This window comes from Drosophila obscura, unplaced genomic scaffold, assembly GCF_018151105.1.
Source record: "Drosophila obscura isolate BZ-5 IFL unplaced genomic scaffold, ASM1815110v1 contig_4, whole genome shotgun sequence".
Classification (NCBI taxonomy): Eukaryota; Metazoa; Arthropoda; class Insecta; order Diptera; family Drosophilidae; genus Drosophila; species Drosophila obscura.
The window spans coordinates 1,131,246-1,149,609 of NW_024542828.1; the positions used below are offsets into that span (position 1 = coordinate 1,131,246).

General features: G+C 45.3%; 2 protein-coding genes across 4 annotated transcripts; both read left to right on the top strand.

The window, feature by feature from the left end:
* The first annotated feature begins 2,271 nt into the window (after positions 1-2,271).
* On the top strand, positions 2,272-17,744 carry LOC111068265 (putative cysteine proteinase CG12163). Of its 2 annotated transcripts, XM_022357628.2 has the most exons (6): positions 2,272-2,428; positions 10,421-10,873; positions 15,827-15,957; positions 16,023-16,775; positions 16,858-17,039; positions 17,107-17,744. In XM_022357628.2, the coding sequence occupies exons 1-6, from the start codon at positions 2,333-2,335 to the stop codon at positions 17,370-17,372; spliced, it is 1,881 nt and encodes a 626-aa protein (XP_022213320.1). In that variant the 5' UTR covers positions 2,272-2,332; the 3' UTR covers positions 17,373-17,744. The 2 variants fall into 2 exon arrangements, with proteins under 2 accessions (XP_022213320.1, XP_022213321.1); XM_022357629.2 differs by lacking the exon at positions 10,421-10,873.
* On the top strand, positions 15,076-15,678 carry LOC111068266. 2 transcript variants are annotated; one of them, XM_022357632.2, is made up of 2 exons: positions 15,076-15,228; positions 15,287-15,678. In XM_022357632.2, the coding sequence occupies exon 2, from the start codon at positions 15,306-15,308 to the stop codon at positions 15,558-15,560; it is 255 nt and encodes an 84-aa protein (XP_022213324.1). In that variant the 5' UTR covers positions 15,076-15,228; positions 15,287-15,305; the 3' UTR covers positions 15,561-15,678. The 2 variants fall into 2 exon arrangements, with proteins under 2 accessions (XP_022213324.1, XP_022213323.1); XM_022357631.2 differs by having other exon boundaries at positions 15,083-15,228; positions 15,290-15,678.
* Positions 17,745-18,364: the final 620 nt, after the last annotated feature.

Consider the following 18,364-nt stretch of genomic DNA (forward strand, 5'->3'; position numbering starts at 1 on the left):
CAAGTTTCAGCACTGTTTTGGAGCAGTTTGTAAAACGATTGATAGTTGAGCCATCGATAGTTTTGAATGTTTTGAAAAAAAAAACAATCGATACTATCGTGATAGTATCGGGCTCAAATAATTATTAATTATTAATTTTTTTGTTGTTGATTTTTACTGGTTACTAATTTCAGCAACATGGGGGTGCAACTTTGGCACGGAATGAGCAACAATCTGCCGGGGTCGCTGCGCCCCAAGTATTAACGATTTTGCAGCTCGCGGGTACCAATATGGCCGGGTAAGACCACGATAGGAACAGAAAAACATAATTAATGTTTCAATGGAGCTTGGAACAACAAATTTAACATCAATTAAAGGAAATTATTATATACAAAAGTCCATACGTATAGAACAAACTTGGTTGACCAGCAACACTGACGACACATTTAGTCAACATTTACGTTTTATGCTTTGGCCGTTTTTGTTTGAGCCTTATTATGTAAACAATCCAATGACAAAGAGTTCTGAAAACAAGCCGATCCTGAACAAAATTTATGTACAGCTGTGTTCAATGAAATAGGAGTGCCGCACCCCACTACTTTCAAAACTCTTTTTGAGATATTTCTTGTCCTTCAAATTGAACAAGTGATATCATTACGAAAAGCTTGGAATGTTAGCATTAGAAACTCGAAGAAACCCCGTTACATTTTCGTTCCATCTTCTTGTTTTTCATGATTTTGGACAACAACCCATTTTATCTGCTGTTCATTGAAATAGCAGTGCTGGATTAAATTAATTTTTTAAAATGAAAAAACAAAGCAAATTAATTTAAATAAGCCACCATCCGTAAGCTCAATTCAGATATCGAATAATCCAGAATAATAATAATCCAGGTCCAGAAGAGGATACCTAAGAGTTAGGCTAAAAACTTAAGGCCGGAAGTAGAATTGGATTGAAAACTAAGTTGTATGCACTCTCACTATTGAATTCAACCCAATTAACTATAAGAATTCTTCTAGGTTTGGCATACATAGAAATCCGATTACCTCTTAAAATCATGAAAAAATTAGCATTGGGCATGCTAGGCTGAGCCTTATGGGGTCCAGCTCATATGAGCTAGTACTTTCTAGCCTGGCGTTTGAGTATAGTATGGTATTGAGTGAAACATACATGTTGGTATGTATATTTTAGAATATATAAAATTTATATCACAGTTGGAAATTTCTGTTAAAAAGATCTTTTAACCGGATAATGACTTTAAACACCCAGAAAAGCTCGCTAGGAATTGATTTTTATCGGAAAGATCGACATTTTGCCATGGCCAACTGTCCAACTGGATATTAACCTCATCGAAATCTTATGCTGGAATACCAAATACGTTGTTGCAACTGTAAATCCGTGAACCCAGAGCCAAGTTTTAGCAAGTGGTTCAAGGAGTGTTGGTTCAAATCCTATTGAGGCGTTGGCAAGAGATTAATGACCCATGTTCGGCCGGTGTAAGTTCGCAATGAAAACCAAATTGATTAAAAACTAAATATTAAAGCTCAAGAAACATGAAGAACATGAAATATATGTTTTTATTTGAGTTTCTTGTTTTTTTTTTTCAATATTCTAAAAAAACACTGCTATTTCATTGAACAGCATGGGTATTCGGCCTATGTCATGTAAAACAAGAAAATGGAATTCAAATGTATTAGATGCCACCTGTCGATTTGTTTACAAATGTGTCTTCGTATTTTAGAGCAGCCAATCCAAACATATCAAAAGCGCAACGACTGTAGCTCGATACTATCATGATAGTCGCAAAACCGTCGATAGTAGAGGCTAGCAGTAAAATATCGATACTATCGATAGTGCCCTCGATGGTTTGACACCTCTAGCGCAAAAATGAGTCGGGAGAGCGGGGTGAGTGCTCTCTTTCAACTGGGTCATGGCAAGGTATGGCCCCAGTATTAAAACGGCCGAACTTTTTTTAAGGGCCTCGTAAGGACCTCATCCTGGCCCGGGAGGACTAAACATGACGTGTGTGCGCGAAAGCACAAAATCCCGCACGCTGAGTTATGTGGTGAGGTGGGTATTTTTCTTGAAAGCTCTGAATTTTGTGACGTCATACGTCACACCTCATACCTTGCAAACAAAACAAATTCAAAAACATTTTTCCCGTTCGTTTGCTTGGTCGCGTCGACTTTCGTTTCGTTGCTCGCGGAAAAAGAAAACAATTTTGAAGCGGCGTATTTCCGCCAACATACGATTTTACCTGCATTACGTGTGAAACTTTTGCACAAACGTCATAGGTGCCAAGACGAAATCATCAACATTTTTCCAAACAATTAAAAGCAACAGCAGCAGCAAGATGAGGCTGTACGCCGCAGCAACAGTTGCGCTCTTTTTGCTCTTTAGCCAAGCAGCTGGTGTGGAGCTGATGGACGAGGAGGAGGGGATTGCTGAGGTGAGTGTGTGTGCGTGTTTTGTTATGATTCAGCAGCGCGAAAATTGCGACATTTAACGCTTTTCGTGAAGACCAATAACGATATAAGTCAATAACTTCTTCCCGAGTGCCTAAAGCTTCTAACGGGGGATACATTGACGGGCATAACGGTTTAATATTAAGACAAATTAGCTATTTACAGTTATTGTTCACTCTGCTTGCTTTGTTACCACACACACACATATGCAATACATACCCCACACAAAGAAACATACATACATACATTTGCAAGGTGTACCATTATAAGGTAATGCTTTCTAGGAGCCCGTTCCCACAAATGTGACTGTTTTGTTTAAGTGCATGCCAATAGCACACAAAGAGTGATTGCGGAAATAGATAACTAGACGAGATTGCTCACCTTGTAGCAACTATACCTTGCACATATATGCGCCATATTCACATGCCTATTATTTGCTCTCTTTGTTATTACCGTTGATTAGCGGGCACTTTTCGTCTCTTTCTTGTTCGCTTATCAAGTCGGGAAGGGGCTTTCTTTCGAGCGTCTGCTTTGGACTCTGTTTGTTCTATGGTAGATCCATGGCAGACAGCTGTTTGCTTATCAGTTTGACCGATAGAACCCATTTGATCTGACGCTATTTTCGTATAATTTTATTCCTGATCGGCGGGGCTCTTTTTTACACTTTTGAGACTGATTAGAATTCCTTTGTGTGCGCTGAATTTTTCGATTCCAGGCGACTTGCGATTCCATGGGGCAAAACTGCGACTTAATTTTTGCCTCTAAAATGTGTTGTCCCAAGGGAAATTTTGTTGTTTTCATTATATCTCATATCTGGATACATCTTGAGAACTTTTTTGCTGAGTTGGGGATATTTTAAGTTAAACAAATGGCTTGTTTTCCACGTGAATTCACTATAACGTGAGATAGATGTTTGATATTAAACTTAAAATTGAGTTTAATAATTCTACATACATGTACATATATGTACGTTGTATTACCTTTGAAAGAGCATCCTCCGATGTGACACAATAACTCAAAATGGATTCCATAATTGATGATATCAACTAAAACAAATATATCCGAATATAATTCTCAGAAATCTTTAGATACAATGCGACGAGTCTATATGTGTATGCACACACACACAAACACCATCGACTGAACGTGAACAGATTTTCAAACGATGATTGAACTCTTCAATGAGTCAGAGAAGGGAACAGATTTCAATTTAAATAAATTAAATTTCTGTTTCTGATCCGATACCCCCAATTCCACAAAGTAATGTGCTAGATTAATGACTGGGGGAATACGGCTTGATGGGCCTCCACTCTTACTCCGACTCCTGCCGCACTCTGGCGGTGCCGGCTGGACACCAGGCACAGGCTGCGAGCAACGTCATCAATATCAATTAAATTTCCGGCTGGCGGCAGCAGGGCAAAAACCGACTGAGAAAAAAATCACACAGCATTCATCATACGAAAATATTTGTATATGCAAATAATTAAATATAGCGTAAAAAGGGTTCAACGTGTGGTTGAGGCCACGAAGGGGTGGCCCGAGGACCCCCGACACCCTCACTGGGGAAGTGGGAAAGTGAGGGTGTGGGACGTAGGACAAGGGGCGGATGGAGAGCATTTCGAATTATTTACCACGCGCATTCCAAATGTAGAATTTTAATTTGACGCATGCCTCAATGGAAATAAAAATAAGTTTAAATAAATCTAGTTAAAATGCAGTAATGGATGGTTGCGACCTGCAAGGTATCCATTACTTGGATCGCTTTAAAGAATGAAACCCATATATGGGCTGAATTGAACACTCTTTTACGTTAACGATATGTCACTTAAGGTATTCCTTGAAATAATATCATAGTTCTAATCTTAGTGTAAAAGTATTTATTTTGCGCCCACTAATGATAAATCAGTTAAAGTAATGGCATGATATATTTTGCCGTTGAAGGGCCAAAAGCATATTTATATATATATATATACATATATCCAGAGATTCTCTTGTAGGTTCTCTAACTATATTTCATTTGTAATACTTAAGCTTGAAAGGGAAAAATATATATTTCTGTTCAGAACTTGTTCTGTAGACTGCCAAGCTTGGTTCGTTGATGTGTTGCCAAAGAGCACTTCTCATGATGATTTAGCGCCTGTTGGATATCCAACAGATACACCTATTGCTTTTCGGATTAAAGGGTACAAAAAGAAACGTTTGGAACGCACACTAAAAGCCCCCCAGAGACTAGGAAGAATGCATGGCAAAAAAAAAATTTGCATAAATGAATATTATTGCGGAACTACTACGAACAACGATGGATACATATGTACATATGTATGTGTACGGGATACATACTTAGTTATATGCACATATAATACAGTATAATATATGTGCATAGCACACACTCGTATAAATATTCATTCAGTCAAGTCAGCGGCGAAGATTCGCACCAAACTGGCTGCCAAATTACGAGCCACTATTGTCTCACAAATATCTCAAAGGAATGGAAATGGTCATGGGAGTGGAGTGTGGAGTGTGGAGATGGAGTCTTGGGGCGGTTTATGACTGTCATTTAGGAAATCAAATGGGATGATTCAGAAAACCAACGAAAAGAAAACAAAAGGAGGAATCGAAGGAGGAGCCGGAATCCATCGATGTCTTTGCCAGCAAATTGTCGGCAATTTTTAAATGCGAAAGCTTCTTTCGGTCTCTTTTGGATTTTGGATTTATGCAAATTTAGTGCCACGATTTTGCTGACTTGAACAGTCTATGTGGGAGTCCATCGTCCAGCCGTATCCATCTATAGATATCGGTACAGATATCTCCTCATCCCATTTGACTGCCGGCCATATCCTTTGTATAATTTTGTGCATGATTTGCCGCCTAATAGAAATGCTAAAGGAAATTACGGCATTGCGTCTCGTCTCCCACTAAACGGTCCAGTCAACCCAAGACACCCGGATCCAATCAACCCCCAGCCCCCCACAGTGCGAGCCCCCCCACAGAGCACAAATTAGCACCCAGGGGAGCAGTGGAGGTAAAGTTTATAATGAGCTTGGCCCCGACAATCGAGAGAGGAGAACCGACAGCCGAGATATGGGACCTCATCTGGCTGTGAGTGCGTGTGTCTCCATACTCTGATTGGAAATTTAAGCAGGCAGATGGGTAGATGGGGGCTGATGGGGATGGGGGTCTTTGGCTAATGCATAAGGTTAAAACTATGAGCCAGAGGTTGTGGAGGAGGATATTGTATGTATGTATATAGAGTACAAGTGGTTTTGTGGGGAGATTGTCATGGCAACAGCAGCCCCTGCTGTGTCCCACAACTTCAGGTACATATTACGATAACATCGAGCGAGAGGGGAACAAAGCCAATATCATTCCAAAGATGTTGGCGATGAGCGTGCGAGGAATTTCTGAATTTCAATTGCAGAAATATGAATACGAAGTGCCACAAATCTGCAAATAAACTGCAGGTTGTAAATGAATCTGAAAGTGGGTGGGCAACGATGCGTGAGGTGCTTCCCACATGAAAAACGAAGGCCCAAAAGTTATCAAATTTCTATGCAAATTAAATTGGGAACAAGTCTGAAAGCTCCGCTAAAACTTGGCCCAAAGCAGACGAAACTAGAGTGGAAATGAAGTTAAACTAGAAAAAAGCCACCTGACAAGCGGGTCCTAAGCTGTTTTTTATGAAGAAATCAACATGATAAACCATAAACCATGCCCTACCATAAGACACAAAGCAAAAACCCTTGTCAGACAAAAAATTCACTTTAAAATGAGAACCCACCTGCACAGCAGGTGTCCAAAGAAAGCGCGCTCCCCCCCCGCCCCTCCAGAACCCAAGGTTAATGTCTTTATTAACACAAAAAACACGCCTGAAACGTGCGCACCTCATCAAACGCCCAAGGAGGGAAGCATCTTGACCTTGGAGCCGAGCCTCGAGTGTGTTGTGTGTTTGTGTGTGTGTGTTGCACAACAACGTAGCTCAGATTCAGATTCAGATTGAGATTGAGACTCAGCCAAGAGACTCTGATGTGGGGAGACAGACACTAAAACTATCTCTGACAGATATGATACCGGTTTTCCACTAATGAATAAATTTATATCTGAGGCCTGTGGCTGTGGCTGAGTCTGGGAGATGCGACCGAGTGCCTGGGGTTGGGGCTGGGGGCAGGTCATGCGTAAGTGGATTTCAAAATGTTAATTAAGAGCTGCGTGAAAACAGAATAAAACATAAAAAACATTAAGTCACCAAAGAGAGAATATTACCGCAGTCTCTTGATGATGCTGGCCTGGCCTGGCCGGGCTGCTGAATGGTGCTGCATTTATTTGCACTATGAGGATGTCTGCCCTGCCTGTCTGCCTGGTTGCTGACTGCCTGCCTGCCAATCGCTTTAATTAAACTTTAATTAAAAACAACAGAAGCCAAATTGCCAATTTCACAGTTTGGGGCCAGCGCAGTGGCAGAGGTGCAACGGCGACGCGACGCCTGCTCGTTGATGTTTGTGTTGATTCAATTAAAGTTTTCCAACACTGCAATCTGTACTGTACGGCTTAATGCGCTCACTCTCTCCCACTTGTGTATTTTTTCGGCTGTGGTGCAGCGTGCGAGTGTGTGTGCGAGCGTTTACACTGGCAAACAACAGCCGGCGGTGTTTACACTGACCATATGAATGGGGAGAGTGGATCCACATACTACATATGTATTTATGCATGTATGTATGTAAGCGGGGATTATGGATATCTGGCGGATTACGCTGTCGATTGGCCGCGGGGGAATAAGTGTTGAAAAGTAACATAAACAAGGGGATTCATAAAGTGGAAAAAGAGATGAAGGGAAAAGCACTCTTGTAAAGCACATGTCAATCCAGAAGTGGAGATCCAATCCGTCTGAAAGAACTGTCAAACAACAAGCAAGGGAGTGGGACCCACCAATGGAACTGTCTTACTTGACCAACCTTCCATTATTTACAGATAGTTCTCAGTAAATATTTGCATGCCCTAAATTAAATCAACTCAACCTCCATCATCATTGACTTCTTGGGGTTTTACCATTACCAAAATCGGTGTTGGTTTTCTTTAATTTAAACTCCCATCAAATGCAAACAAGCTCGTAACTCCCACACGAGTATTAACCACAAAATGTAATAAATATTTTGGCAAATTTTTGTTGAACCCCGAAACATTCTCTGGGGCAGAAAATGGCAGAAATGTTTGACTAAGAGCTCGAATCAACCAAATGAATATGAAATATTTTGATTAAAAACAAACAGAATTAAATGAAAATATTAACGTTGCGTTGGTTATTGCTATATGTATGATGAATGTAACCGAAATGGAAAGGGAATTTCATTTGGAATTGTGCCTCAAATGTGCCTCCTTCAGACACAAGAGCTGTGAGCTAAGCAATTCATAACTTGCCTTGAACTGCAAAGAATCTTCGGAATAAGCTTAAGCTGCTTATGCAATTACCACAGACAGGGCATGGCATGGAGAATGTATTCCATTAAGAAGTTTGAATATAATCAACACGTTTCAGCCGCCTCACCTCACCGCAACTCAAGTTACTGACTTAATAACCCGAAGATTCCCAGAAGAAGGAGTATAGTATCAATTTCTAATGGCATGCCCTGGCCCTGGCCCCTCCTCTGGCGAGGAGAGAAGTGTATTAAAACGATGCAACGATGGGAAATGGGGGATGGCGTGGGATGGGTATTGCATCAAATTGGTTGCACTTTTGCATTAAAGTTGCCAGGACAACAAAACGTGGGGGGTGGGGGGGTTAAACTGAACATCAACATGAGCATAACTGGATGGCAGAGTGAAGCCTTAACCCAAACCGAAGCGAAGTGAAGCGAACAGAAGCGAACAGCAGCGAAGCAATCGAGTCCTGAAGAACTTAAAATCCCATCATGGGCATGGCATGAGTTCTGGCTGTTTCTGTTGCTGTTGTTGCTTAAAATGCCATAAAGTTTAATTGAAAAATAAGGCAACGGCCCCCAGAACGACCGAAATACCGAAACCATGAACGAATCTCCGAATACCACCACCACCACCACCACCCACCCACTCAACATAATCAGCTTCAGAGCATCAAGCAGAAGCATTCAACATCATCCAGTGGCAGCAACCAGCAACCAGCAACCAGCCATCAGCCATCAACGTCGACTGCAGGCAGTGACGCAACAACCGCTGTCAAAAGTTTTTATGCATTTTTCGGCTTTTTGTCACCGCGTCAACGGCAATGAGGATGAACGACCGAAACGTCAACAAGACGTTAAGACAGTGAGACTCATGGCCAGGCCCCCCTCCACTCTGCAGAGGATGCCCGTTTCTCTACTGTCTACTGTCTACTGTCTGCTGTTTGGTGGTGCTTCTCTGCTTCTCTACTTCAGTTTTTCAGTTTAAATACCTATTAAATGGGTTATATTGATGAGCTGTAGCTACATATTCATATGTGACGGAATAGAAGGCTTCTTTCTTTTATATTCTGATCTAGGAAACTACAGGGGTTCCATTCTTGCAAAATGTACAACAGCTCTGGTATAAATACACAAAGAATCATCTTTATCGGGTAAGAATTACAGCCAGAGAAGGGAAATAAATGCATAATATAATTGGGTTCTAGATTATAGATTATGGATTACAGATTGGATAAATCCTGACACTTGAATTGTACCCATATGATCTCCTACTTCTTTCTCATGGAATATATATCCGATTAGCGGGTATCCTTCAGTCGAAATATCAATTATATCCGCCGAACTGTCAAAGGCAATGCATCAGCTTTGTGAGAGAAACACAAGCAGAAACAGCAGCTGCAGTTGCAACTCGCAACTTGCAGTAGTGGCATCCACATCGTCAGCTATAGCTTTAGTTGGCAGCCTTTTTGTGATTTCGATATTTAAATTATTCAGCAAAATCTGTCTGCAGTTGAGTTCGCCCCCTGTCAGTCAATCCATCTGCGAGTACGATTTCTGGCTGTCATCGGCTTTTTGCATCATGTGCGCCGCCTCATCATTTATCGATGAATTTCTGGCTTGACATCATCCCAGTGAGAGCCCAGAGAACCGGTTCGCATCGATTGGATTCGATTCGATTCAGTTTCGGACTTGGGAGCGGCGGTTAATTAGTTTTTGTGGCTTAACCGAAGACCCAGTGAAGCGTTGGGCCAGTGATTGAGTTGATTGGTCACCATCGCCATCGCCAACGCCAGATGATGTCCCCCCCATTCCGTTGCCACAGCATTTGACCGCAATTGCAGCTGCAATTATGCCGAGTTCATTAGGCGTTAGGCCTCTGGCTCTTATGCCCCTTGGGCCACACAAACAGAGCACAGAGAGCGCAGAGAGAGCAGGTGTGTGGGGGGAGAGGCGATTAACAATGTTTCTGCAGTGCAGTCATTTATAATTAACCTTAAATCTGCCTACAAATGGGGAGGCTCACCTCTGTGTGGGCTTTTCTGAATTTTAAATCAGTGAAGGAATGGAATGGTGATGGCACAGGGTGTTAGACAGGATGCTAAAGCAGGTCAAATGGGATTATTTAAAGGCGGTTTTATTGGATTAAATTTGTGTTTAACGGATATCGAATTAAGTGATGGTTCGGCAGCTTGCAAATGAACGAAATTAAATGAAAATTTACATAATACGCTGCACAAGTTTCCCATAAGTGAATGGATACTTGTATAGACCAGAGAATGGTATTTGAATGGTTCTTCGTTATTGTAGATCTTATTTTAGAGCTTATCTGCACAGCACATACCACATACCATCCACACGGCTTGCCTCACCCCCATCCCATCCCACACACACATACACACCACACACTTTAACCCCCCCGAATGATCCATGCTTCTGGCCAAAAAGATCTCTCTCTCTCTCTCTGTTTTCTGTGTGTATCCTTATATGTGTTTTGCTTTCTGTTTTGTCTTTCCCTCCCCCAACACCCAACAACCAAACATTCCACAAAAAATACAAAATCAGAGCCAGGGAACCGCCACAGCAGCCGAAGCTGGCGCCGAATCCCCCCCACCGACAGAGACAACCACAGAGGCGGAGGGCGTGAGCGAGCCACCGATCAAGTTGGTGCATGTTCTGAATCCCGGGGAGCGGGAGTATCTGTCGCCCAATCTGATTGGCGTGCAGAATATTGCCATGAGCTTCCTGCCGCTCTCAATGAACTTCATCAACATTGTCGACGCCTTTCGGGAGATCACCAGCGGCGTGCGCTACGAGATCCTGCTGAATGCCGTGGACACGAAGGCGGAGAACGCGGACACCATCTGCCGCCTGGTTATCCTCGAGAAGCCCTGGCTGCGCACCCAGTGGGGGGACAAGCACCGGGAGCTGGTCAACTCCAATTGCACGGATTCGGCGGAGAACTCCCTCTCCTCGGAGGATCCGGCGGAGCGGGCCCGGCTGCTGAATGAGAAATATGTGAGTAACAGCATCTTCAATGGCGGGCAGCGGAACGAGCTGAGTGACTCCGAAATGGCCAATCTGGAGGCCCAAATACTCACGGGCGTGGGCCCAATGAAGCGAAAAGTCAGCCTGAATAAATCTGGGGCCGGCCCTGCAGCTGCTCCCACTTCTGCCTCGCCTCTGGCTGGTGATCCTGCTCCTGCTGCTCCTGCTCTCTTGGTCACCATAACAGTCTCCGATTGGAAGCCAACGCCACCAGGCCTACTGGGGCCCACTAATGAGGCCACAACGGCAATTAGCATTGATGAGGCAGCAGCAACAACAGCAGCCACACCGAACACCGAACAGACTCCCCCCGGGAGTGCGGCAAATGATGGAGTGGCGGCGCAGCAGCAGCAGCAGGAGGAGGAGGAGGTGCTGGTGGATGGCACAACGACGCCACCTGCCACCAGTGAGCTCAACGATAATGAGAAACGTTGGCTCGACGATATCCTATCGGTGGGTGCGTATAATTTTGAAAAGACCATTCAGAAGCAGCAGAAGGAGGACAGCCAGCAGCAGGAACAGCAGGAACAGCAGGAACAAGAGGAGCAGCACAGGCAGGAGGAGGAGGCGGAGGAGACCATTGAGGAGGAGGCTACCACTATTATACCATCTTCAGCATCATGAATATTATATTATCATCAAAACAGACACAGACACTGACACACATGCAGCCCACACAACACCCTACCATCCACCACCTCCCCTAGGCATCCTTCTGTCGTTCTCTGTTTTCTCCCCCCACACACACATACATACATACATAAATAGTCTTTATACAAAACACTCAACCCAAATACGAACAATAAAAAGAGAAAATGTTATTTAATTGAATTTATTTAAGCTTTGCCTTTTGCACACACGCCTGCCACACCTGCCCCACCAGCTGTCCATGTTCATGTCCAGGGGGTGTAGAAGGGAGGGTGCTGGGAGGATGTAGGGTAGGGTTGAGCATCCCCCTCTGCCCCCCACAACACTTATTTCACCTTAATAATCAAATGAGTTTCCGCTTTCAAATTACGGCCGCAATCTGTTTAAACCCTGGAGGGAAGGGAGGTGGGTGGCAGCCTCTCAGGAGGGGAGCGAGAGCGAAAGAGAGAGCATCTTCCATCCACCTGTCTATATTTCTCGTGGGGGAGTGGGAGGGGGAGTGGCAGTGGCAGTGGGAGAGAGAAGCTTAGCAGTTGGGGGGGTGGGGCCCTTGGCAAGTACCGTTATATATGAGAGGTTAAGTGGTTTGCTGTATCTGTATGTGTGTGTGTGTGCAAGTGTCGGCGCCTGTGGTGTCGTGAGAGAGAGAGAGAGAGAGAGAGAAGAAACCTACACCCACACACACACACACTGAACACGTGAGTGCGAAGCAAGTGTTCTCATTATCCTTGTGCTCTACTTTTTACAGCGGTTGACTCTCCGCCGCAGAAGACAGTGCACAGTGGTAGAAAGATCGATGGAGAGTGGAAAGTGGAGAGGGAACATTTACTTGAGGAATAAATACTCCCAAGAGATCGGGAGATACTAAGATATTGATGAAATGGCAGAGAATACGATTGGTAGAGCTAACGATGGTATTAAAGCTGAGATATCAAACTTCGAAGCTATAGTTTCTTCTTAATTACTCAGAGATCGTAGGAAATTATAGAGCTCCTCTATTACAGAGTTCAATATACGGTGATATTTCTCTTTGAGTACAAAACCAAAGCACTTTTTAGCTATTGTTTTTCTTTAGAATATAATAAAAGATATCTTAATCCTATGGGATCGTTAGAAACAAGAATACTAATACCATTGAAAAGTATGGGGCATGAATATTTAAATTATGTGATTACAGCTGAAATCAGCCTTCAAATGCTCAGCCTAACTAACCGATTTCTTTACAATAAAGCAGAAGACTTAAGATTAAATATGGTACACAAAAAAACCTATTTTAAATCATCTAAAATATTCAACATAATATGTAGTAAGTAATAGATATGTATCTATGGAGCAGGCAGATATAAATATGTATCCATAATGTGTGCTGATTTAATGAATGAGTTCCCTAATCATTTCCACGAAATCTGTTGTTCAATTAAGTGCCCCAAGAGAGATCTAAATGCGATTCCAAAATACAATAAAATGGAACAAATGAATGGAAAACGAAAACAATTCCCATTCCCATTGATTTCGCTGATTTGCGGCAACTGTCAGAAACTGTAGAATCGTTTCCACACTTGACTGTCGATATGTGTCGATATATGTACGATATATGTATGTACGATATGTACATATGTACATGCAACGTATCATACCGTTCCGTACCGGAGAGTACTTTCAACCGAATGGATTTTACGGGCCATTGCACACATCGCCCATCTGCACGATACGGTGGTGCACCCATCTGGCCCCACTGTTGCGCCGCCCTCGGGGCTCGTTGAAACATCATTTACGTTATAATTCTTATTGAAATACTCATTTGAATTAACAGCTCAGCGGTGGCGTTGGGGTTGAGCCAGGGACTGCGACAGCGACAGCGACTGGGGGAATGGGGACATGGGGACAGTTGTGGTAGGATCTATGGATGGGTGGGGGTGGTGAGGGGAGGGATGCTTAATGAATTCATGTTCGGACAGGCTGTAGAGCCCTGTACAGGCCTGCCTGTCTGTCTGTACTGGCAATCCCATCGAAACATTGTTCCGTCGTTGCTCTTTCGCTTGTTTTTTCCTTCCTCCCTGCTGTATTTTTAATTATACACACGTCGGAGCCATTACATTTCATTCGCCGGCATTGTTGTCGCTTGTCCCATCTGCCCATCTGCCCATCTGCCGCTGGGAGGTGACCTGTCCTGGTCCAACGACTCCTCTTCTCATGCCCTGCCATCGGTCCAACTTCCACTCTACTCCTCCTGCCCTGTCAGTTACCTGCCAACGGCAGCAGAGGCAGCAGAGCCAGAGCAGCGGCAGTATCATCAGACATTTTGGGGCTCCTCTTCGGCACAGCGAGAATCATCAGCAGAACCGAACCCCAAAATCCCGCACCCCGAACCCATCGTCAGGGGCATCAAGGGAAGGAGCAGCAGCAGGAGCAGAACAGCATCAGCATCAGCATCGCCATCATCGATGCCAAGAGGCAAACGAATTTCCAGCCAAAATGTTTGGTTTAATTGGTTTTGTGTTCGGCATTGAATGGTTTATGTGCCGTGCCGCATGTGTCTTCCACTCTGTTGTTGTTGTTGGGATCTGGGAGGGATCTGGCTTTTTGGCTGGTGGTGGTAGGGTTTTCTTTGGTGCAAGTTTTCCGGCATGCGTGTGTGTCGTATGTGCCTCCGTGTGTGTCTTTCTGTCAATTTTGGTAATGTAAATTCCGACTTGTCTTTGTTTCATTTGCATTTATATGTAATTTATGTGCCAGGTTCCGCATTCTGGTTCGCATTCCCATTCACATTCCATCTTCCATCTCCATCAAGGATTCTTCATCAGTCACAGGATTGATGTGGCGACAGCTGTGTGTGTCTCTCTGTCTCTCTGTCAGTCTCCTTGCAGCGGATAAGTACAAATGTCTATTTCGGTTAATTAGCAAGAGGATTAACGAGCTCTAAGGAACAATATGTCTAATACAAGCGAGTACGGTGGCGTGCTCTTTAGCTGCTTATACTTGCATCTGTTGGATGCCTTTTAGATGTTTTTCTAGCTCATTCAGCATGATGGATGCCATGCCCCAATGGACAGCATAAATCTATTCCCCGCAGAACTATGAATGTTATCCGTACTGGTTTCTTGTGCTTTAATTGGGCAGGCTGAGCAGCGATGAGCCTCCGTCATGGAGCTGCTCTAGCCTTGAGGCAAAAGACTAAATAACGCAATAGCCCGTCTCAAGACACGTCTTCGGGCTATCAGTCAAAGAACCGTGGCAAAGCGATGCCCATCAGCTTACAGATTAGCCAACTTATAACTGCAAAGCAATCGACAGTTTCAGCCTCCAGATCGAGTAACCAAACAAATCAAACTAGCTCTCGCTCTCACTGCATGAATTTCCTCGGATAAGGAATGGGCATGGGCAATCGATAGAGGAATTGTCAAGGGAATGTCTTAGCTGCACGTCATTGGATCGATGTATATCTTCTGTAACCTACTAGATCACATTCTGACAGCATACTCTTCACAAACCCATACAAAAATGCCCAGTAAACCCCAGTCCTGGAAACGTAGACAACATCAGAAGTGAATGAGAAATCAGTCACTCTTGTGTGTAGTTTCATACGAGGCTCTATTCAAAATTCAGTCACATAGAAACGTTAGACACGGGAAGAGTTCTAGAAACTAGCAAATACTTTACACCAAAATATATCAACGGTGCGTATAGGAAGCAGTTCCTCCAGCCCCTAGCTGTAGATACTTTATCCATTAAAAGCAGAAAAATATAACGCAAGATGAAGCCTTCCCCCTTGATGGCACGCATTCGTCAGATTTGGATAATGGCCGGATGGTTGCGCCACGAGGCAGCGGCCGCCGCTGGCATGATGGTGGTGCGTCGCCGGGAGGGACCATCGACGGAGGACAATGAACCCGAGGCAGAGGCTGCCTCCCAGGCGATGGTGGGCCAAGTGGGCGTCGATACCGAGGGAAAGCTGCGCACAGTGCGCATTCTGGACGATTACATAGTGCCCTTTGAGTGCGGCTTCTGATCTGATATCTCCCGCGATCAGTAGCACCCGGTAACTGAGATCAAATATAAGTGTTATAATTGAATGAAAATGTTTCGGAAATTAATTGTTATTAAAAGGCAGGTTTAAAATGAAAAAATTGCGACATTTAAGGGTTCCTGTCTTCCATTTCTGTTGAGTATGTCCCCTTGGACCCTTGGGTGGGACCTTTTCCAGGGGGGAATCAGGTATATGCTGGTGTTAGAGCTCACAAATATTAATCCATATTCTTGCTTCGCCCTTTTCAGCTCGTGCGAAGCAAACGCGGCCAGAATGATGTGCCCCTGGGTGGCAGCAAGCCCTTCGACGCGAAGCAGGCGGAGGCTCAGCTGCAGCGCACCCTGGACAAGCTGACGGCCGGCGAGGGACCGCACTACAAGTGAGAATCATTGAGGTCGTAGGTTGGGGGGCAAGCAACTAAATCCACCGTCGAATCTGTTGCAGAATCGTGAAAGTCTACACGGCCTCGCGTCAGGTTTTGTCGGGCACTGTGACGCGCATCGATGCGGACCTCATTGACGGCAACACGGGTGGGCAGCACCGCTGCATCGTCGAGATCTGGGCGCAGCCGTGGCTGGAGCACGGACACGACATCACCTTCAAGTGCCGCAACCAGAAGGTGGTGCAGGCCCGTCACAGCCGCTCCGTGGAGTGGGCCGAGAAGAAGACGCACAAGAAGCACAGCCACAGCCACCATGCGCTGGACAAGGTGGACCATCTGTTCCACAAGTTCCAGATCCGCTTTGGGCGTCGCTACGACAACACTGCTGAGCGCCAGATGAGGCTGCGCATCTTCCGTCAGAATTTGAAGACCATCGAGGAGCTGAACGCCAACGAGATGGGCAGCGCCAAGTACGGCATCACGGAGTTCGCGGACATGACCAGCACGGAGTACAAGGAGCGCACCGGTCTGTGGCAGCGCGACGAGCAGAAGCCCTCTGGCGGGGCCCCAGCCGTGGTGCCGGCCTACGAGGGGGAGTTCCCCAAGGAGTTCGACTGGAGGCTGAAGAACGCCGTCACCCAGGTGAAGAATCAGGGCTCCTGCGGCTCCTGCTGGGCCTTCAGTGTGACTGGCAACATCGAGGGCCTGTATGCCGTGAAGACGGGCGAGCTGAAGGAGTTCTCCGAGCAGGAGCTCCTCGACTGTGACACCACAGACAGTGCCTGCAATGGCGGACTCATGGACAATGCCTACAAGTAAGTGCTGGCTGGTGGATCGGGGAACAGATTTACACAAGAGTATATGATGCTCACTTGGCCTTCATTCTGTGTTCTTTAGGGCGATTGAGGACATTGGCGGCTTGGAGTACGAGGCCGAGTATCCCTATGAGGCCAAGAAGAAGCAGTGCCACTTCAACAGGACGCTCTCCCACGTCCAGGTCTCTGGATTTGTGGATCTGCCCAAGGGCAACGAAACGGCCATGCAGGAATGGCTCCTCACCCACGGACCCATCTCGATTGGTGAGTGATCGAATGGAGGTGTTCGTCAACCCAACGTATCAACCGAACGTACCCTTTCCGTTTTCAGGCCTCAATGCCAATGCCATGCAGTTCTATCGCGGCGGCGTCTCCCATCCCTGGAAGGCCTTGTGCTCCAAGAAGAACCTCGACCATGGCGTGCTCATTGTGGGCTATGGCGTCTCCGACTATCCCAACTTCCACAAGACCCTGCCCTATTGGATCGTGAAGAACTCGTGGGGTCCGCGTTGGGGCGAGCAGGGCTACTACCGCATCTATCGCGGCGACAACACCTGCGGCGTCAGCGAAATGGCCACCTCCGCCGTGTTGGCCTAAGCCAAAGCTAAAGCCCCGACCGACGGCGAGCACGACCACCCCTCCCCCGTCATGTGTGACTATATGTATATCTAGGTTAATATTCGAGCCATTTCAAGCAGGACAGATGTGTATCTTGGATTGGAGCTTCTACTTTGTGTACTTTCCGTTTCAATCAATGCTCAGCGACAGACCAGACCAGACCAGACCAGGCCACGCCGGACGCGACGAGGAAATCGTCTAGATAGTTTAGCTTACGAGCTTCATCTCGCATTTAATATGCATGTAAACAGTATAACCATTTCGAGCATCTGTAATCTCACGAGAAATTCAGCATCCCCTGCCTCACATAACGCAGCTTATAATTGAAATAAATTTAAACTACAAATTGTACGAGCAATCGGAGTATCAGATGTCTCACTCTCAGGTGGATAAATGGTAGTGGTGGGCATAGCCCCCTAATCGATGCCAGTCCAGCCTTGGTGCACGCAACAGTTGGCTGTGTGGGACAGTGGTGCAAGCACTAATGGGAAGTCAAAGATCACCAGAGAACAGATACTGGGATTCTGTTTAATATTAAATGTAGAACTTTCTTTGGTAACTTTAAGGGAGTAAAGTAAGCTTTGGGGGGACTTCCATTTGTTTTGCTGCTCAAACTTCGCTGCTGATCATCCACAATGGGCACTCTGGGAGGAGCTGGCCACCGTGTTCCTTCACCACATAGACTCAGGATGCGACACAGACTCATGGAACCTATCCAACTGCATCCCTTGCACGGGGGACAGAGCCTCCGGGAGATGTGAGATGAGATCTATGAGATTGTAATGCGTTAGCCCGCACTTTTTGCAAGCCAGAAGATAAAAGTAGCCACCGAATGGAGATTTCTCATGAGTTCTTTGCTACTCATTCTTAATTTGATAGTCGTCGTGCGGCTCAGATCGATCTGTGCAGACTCTTACACAAAGGGACAGTGTGGGCCAAGAAAATTCTCATTCCGGAGAAGAATCGCTCGC

What these genes read in the sequence shown, in the direction of transcription:
- LOC111068266 (XM_022357632.2), top strand. Translation starts at nt 15,306, where the DNA reads ATGAAGCCTTCCCCCTTGATGGCACGCATTCGTCAGATTTGGATAATG.
- LOC111068265 (XM_022357628.2), top strand. Translation starts at nt 2,333, where the DNA reads ATGAGGCTGTACGCCGCAGCAACAGTTGCGCTCTTTTTGCTCTTTAGC. An exon ending in GGCTGCTGAATGAGAAATAT is followed by an intron (nt 10,874 to 15,826) that starts GTGAGTAACAGC and finishes CGCCCTTTTCAG; the next exon opens with CTCGTGCGAAGCAAACGCGG. An exon ending in GGCGAGGGACCGCACTACAA is followed by an intron (nt 15,958 to 16,022) that starts GTGAGAATCATT and finishes AATCTGTTGCAG; the next exon opens with AATCGTGAAAGTCTACACGG.